The sequence below is a fragment of the Neofelis nebulosa genome, chromosome 15, assembly GCF_028018385.1.
Source record: "Neofelis nebulosa isolate mNeoNeb1 chromosome 15, mNeoNeb1.pri, whole genome shotgun sequence".
Taxonomy (NCBI): domain Eukaryota; kingdom Metazoa; phylum Chordata; class Mammalia; order Carnivora; family Felidae; genus Neofelis; species Neofelis nebulosa.
In genome coordinates, this window is record NC_080796.1 from 69336486 (window position 1) to 69341293 (window position 4808).

The 4808-nt window shown below is 43.3% G+C and overlaps 1 protein-coding gene across 1 annotated transcript in view; it reads left to right on the forward strand.

Moving 5' to 3' along the window:
• The window catches only part of SH2D1B (SH2 domain containing 1B), a 27932-nt gene extending 23513 nt beyond the window's left edge, over positions 1–4419 (forward strand). The window contains exon 4 of the mRNA XM_058702440.1: positions 37–4419. Within this exon, the coding sequence (XP_058558423.1) occupies positions 37–74 (38 nt within the window). The 3' untranslated portion in view covers positions 75–4419. The remainder of the gene's footprint in view (positions 1–36) is intronic.
• Positions 4420–4808: the final 389 nt, after the last annotated feature.

Here is a 4808-nt window from a genome sequence, read left to right on the forward strand (position 1 = left end):
TGATCCTCATGGCTGGTCTTCTGTTTCTTTCCCCAGAGAACAGTAACAGTGAATATGTGGAGGTCTTGCCTTGAAGACAAGGAGACTGAACAAAGCAATTCGAGAAGACGTCAGGTGTCAGCTCTCACCGGTGACCCTGCTTCTCCTGCAGATGTGGACCTGGAATGCTGAGCTGTAAGTGAGCTATTCAGACTCTCCTGGACTGGGTGACTGAAGATGCTCTGTCCACCAGCCTCAGAGAACTCGCTCCCCATGTCCCCACCTCCCATGCATCCACCACGAGCAGCTTTGAAACCTTTCCCCCTGAGCACTCTTCTTTCTTGGAATAGGACAGCCGGAACCTATTCTCCCTGACTTATCAAAGATACCACTACATCATGGGTGACACCCTCCTTTAGACCAGGCAATCGGAAGCACAGCTTCATACAGAAGAGAACACACTTGGCCGTGAGCTAGGAGCCTGAGTTCCAGCCCTGTGGCTACGTGACTTCGGATAAACCTCTTCCCCAGTCTGGGTCTCCATTTCTTCATCTGTAAAACAAACACTGCCCCTGCCCCTGTGCTGAGCCCAGCTGTATCTGGTGGAGTTGAGGGGTCCTGGGGTGATGGAGATGTACGTGGAATTGGCATGGGTCTCCATCCTCCCAAACAGCCAACATGGTCTCTGTACCTGCCTGTCCTGGGCTTGGTCATGATGGGGGCCCTGACCCCTCCCACACCCTTCTCCCCCTTCATTCTAGCTCTCCTCTTTCTTACTAATTTTGATATTCCTGCCAAACATATCCATGGATGCATTATCTCCCTGGTTTTGCCCAATTTCACTAATGCACGAACCACTTCAGCAGCATGGATGTAGCTGTGTACCACACTGATAGGTGTGGGGATTTTAAAGGTACCCTCCTACATGTGGTTCCTGTTCCCGCTGGATTCTAAGTGCCCCCCAAAGCACGCTTGGGTCTCCCTCCTATTCCCCAGCGTGGAAATGTGTGCTGTGTAGAGCCGTGCCTGTTCACAGAACTTTCTGACCGGAAGCACATTCCTGAAGGGTTTGTTGAATTGGTTCTAAGTCCTTTGAATTTTTCTGCTGGTTCGACATTCTAACTAAGACCTGATTAGTGTGGAATGTGCCAATTCTATGCCCATCCTCTTACCTATCTTCAAGCCATAGTGATTCATTTTACCCTACTGGTCTTATCTTTCAAAGTTATTCAAGAGAGGAGCTCGAGATTTCCGGATGACATGAACAGACATTGTGGTTGGAGTCCTAAAGTGTAAGCCATTCTGAGTTTCTGGCTCATAGAAATCCAGAGCTATTACCAAGTAGGTAAGAAGTGAAATGCAGTCACCATATTCAGAGAGCTGAGGGCACCAGAAGCAAGCCTGCTTCTTGGGGTTCAGTCCCTAGTCTTTGATTCTATAACCAAAGAAGCATGTGTCAGTTGCCAGAGTCCCGAGCAATCTTTGGCACAGAAAACATATTCAGGGCCAATGAAAATATATTTATTTCTTGAACAAATGACTGAATAAGTCAGTATATAAAATGTAGCCACTCGTTCCAGATAGCAGGGATTTGTTTGAGCTTCATTCATTTCAAACCTAGTAGAACAAGACTGTTAGTTCAAGACCTTGCAGTCGTAATTCTCGTAGAAGTGATTTCCTTTTTCTGAGTACCCGTGCATAGCACTTTACATGATGCTTGGTCCCCCGTGGGATTTCACCACATTTCTCAACCAAGCAAGCCACACTGAGTAGCCGATGTGGATGCCATGCTATAATTTGCTGAAATTTTTTTAGAAGACCTTGAACAGGTCACGTGAAGGACAGTTGCAAGATCCTGGTAGGTGGGACTGGAAGCAGTGGGGGCGGGGGAGGGGAAGACCTGAGAAACAACAATGGCAGGTATATTAAGTGTTTGGGGTGCCATTCTGTGACAGAGGATACAACGCCTACCAGCAGAACTCACACCAGTGCTGGCTATCTATAGGAGGGCAGTTTTAGCCGTATGGCAAAAAGAACTCTGAACCCACTAGAACAATCTTACACTAAGAGCCTGCCCTGTGTTGTAGTTTAAGTGGAGGGTGATATTTTCCAAGGATATGGGAGAGATGCGTCCTGCCCCGAGAAGAAATTAGATTGCCTGAATGCTAAGGTACCTTCCAGTTCAAGGATTGTTGGATCCTATGGTCATCTCTTAACAGTTTTAGTGGGAATCTCTCTCCCTCTCTTTCTTTTTTGGACTTCCATATGGAGAGTGGTGTTAATCACATCCCTTAATTCTTAACTCATTATCACCATTAATCCATGTAAGACCTTTCTTCTGTTTTATTTCATTGTTATCCTCTTTGCCTCGCATTCCAATGATCACACCCTTCCCCATGGGAAGTTGCTCAATACTATTTGATATATACCTTTGATATGTATGCACCCTTGTAGAAGGTACAGCATTGGTTGTGAATACAGGTCTTTTATATTTACATACACAATATTCTATTGTTCCAATTATGTTATTACCTTTCTCAATGAACACCATGTTTGGTTCTAGTCTATATTGTTGAGTGTAATTCAGTCTTTTTTTTTTTAAGTTTATTTATTTTGAGAGAGAGAGAGAGAGTGTGTGTGTGTGTGTGTATGTGAGCAGGGGAGGGGCACTTGTGAGTGAGAGGGAGAGAGAGAATCCCAAGCAGGCTCCACACTGTCAGCTTGGAGCCTGATGCAGGGCTCGAACTCACGAACCCAGAGATCATGACCTGCGCTGAAATCAAGAGTTCGACATTCAACCGACTGAGCCAGCTGGGCACCCCAGAGTGTAATTCAGCACCTTAAATGGTGCATGGTATTCCGTAGTGTGCTCTCACCAGCTTATCCTTTCCTCTAGAGATAGACATCTAGGTTGGTTCCAGCACAACGGTCTGTGGAGCAAGCTTGAACGAGTCCCCTTATGGAAGTGTAAGAGAGTTTCTCTGAACTGTATGATCCTAAGATATGCTCATGTTTAATTATGATGCAGTCAAACCCATCAGGTGCCTTTTGATTCTTCTGTAATAAGCTCTTTACTCCGAGATCATGAAAAAAAGTTATCCTGCATTTTCTTTCCCTTGCTTTTATACCTTTACCCTTTGCAGGTAAGGTTTCAGTGATGGCAAGGTCTCTTGTACTCCTTACTGACACTTTCCCAGTAACGAGAAAAGCCCTTCACACATAGTTGATGTTCAATAAATATTTCTCAAATGAAGGATGAGTCCAGGGTGAACCTCTGTCCATGGTAAGAGGTATTTCCAACTTTGTATTTCTCCATATAGATTGGAGTAGTTTTCCCATTTCAACCTGCTTAATAGTTAATGTCCCCTCTGATTTACAGTTCCTCCTTTATCCACAATGGTTCCAATGTTCTAATCTTATTGTCTGGTAGGATAGGCACCCTTTTATTTTTCAAACCGACTGAGTTATCTGTGGACCTTGGTTCCTCCATATACATTTAAGGATAAATATGTTACATTGCTCAAAACATCTTGATGGAATTTTGAGTGAATTTGCAAGGAGTTTGTAATTAGGGAAAACAGACATTCTTGTAATGCTGTCCCATGCATAAACATGCTATGTCAATTTACTCAGGTCATTTTTTTTTTTTAATTTAAGTAGGCTTCATGCCCAGCGCAGAGCCCAATGTGGGGCTTGAGCTCATGACCCTGGGATCATGACCTGAGCTGAGATCAAGAGTTGGACACTTCACTATATGCTAACTTGGATGTAAATTTAAAAAATAAATAAAATGGTAAAAAAAGAAAAAAAAGTTGGACATTTAACTAACCAAGCCACCCAGGTGCGCTTTTTTGTTCTTTAATGGAATCACAAATTTTCACTAGAGAAGTCTTGTATATTCTGTTAGATTAATTCCTAATTGTTTTTAGTTGTTACAGATTCTGTCTTATGTTTTATTACATTTCTAGTAGCCTATGGCAGTGGAAAAATGTTTACTCTCTTGTTGGGATCTACTGGTCTGCCCATTGATCCTACTGTAAATCAAATTGTAAATTCTATGTAAATGATTTTGTCGGCTGTAAATAACACCACTCTGTTCTGTTTCCACACTTGTGAATCTACTTATTTTCTATGTTTCCGTGCTGAAATCTCGAGTATCCACTAAACAGTAATCACAAAAGGGGTCATTCTTGTGTGGGTCCCAGCTCTGCATGGAAAGTTTAGAAACTTTCTCCATTTCGCCACCACGTTTGCTGTTTTCATCAGAAATGTTTTGAGATCTGTTAAGTGATTTCTGCATCTACCGAAATTGTCGCATTCCTTTTATCTTCATTCCATGAGAGGTAAATTATTGTAATAAAATTGCTGAGATGATCCCATCCTTTCATTGCTTCCCTTGACCATGCTGTATTATTTTCAATAAACTGTTGAACTTGGTAAGTGAATACTTCATTTAAGAGTTTTGCATTAAAGGGACGCCTGGGTGGCTCAGTTGGTAAGCGTCCAACTCTTGATTTTGGCTCAGGTCATGATCTCACTGTTTTCTGAGATGGAGCCTCCTCTCGTGGATCTTCGCATTGACTGTGCTGAGTCCAAGCTGGGGAGGGACAGAAGGAGAGAGAGAATCTGAAGTAGGCTTGGGCTCCAAGCCGTCAGCCCAGAGCCCAATGTGGGGCTCAAACTCAGGAACCATGAGATCATAACCTGAGCTGATGTCAGATGCTTAACCAACTGAGCCACCCAGATGCCCCAGTCTGGCCACTGATTATGTGTATGTGTGTGTGTGTACGCTGGCTTATTTCCACATTTTGTAATAAATACATATAAGG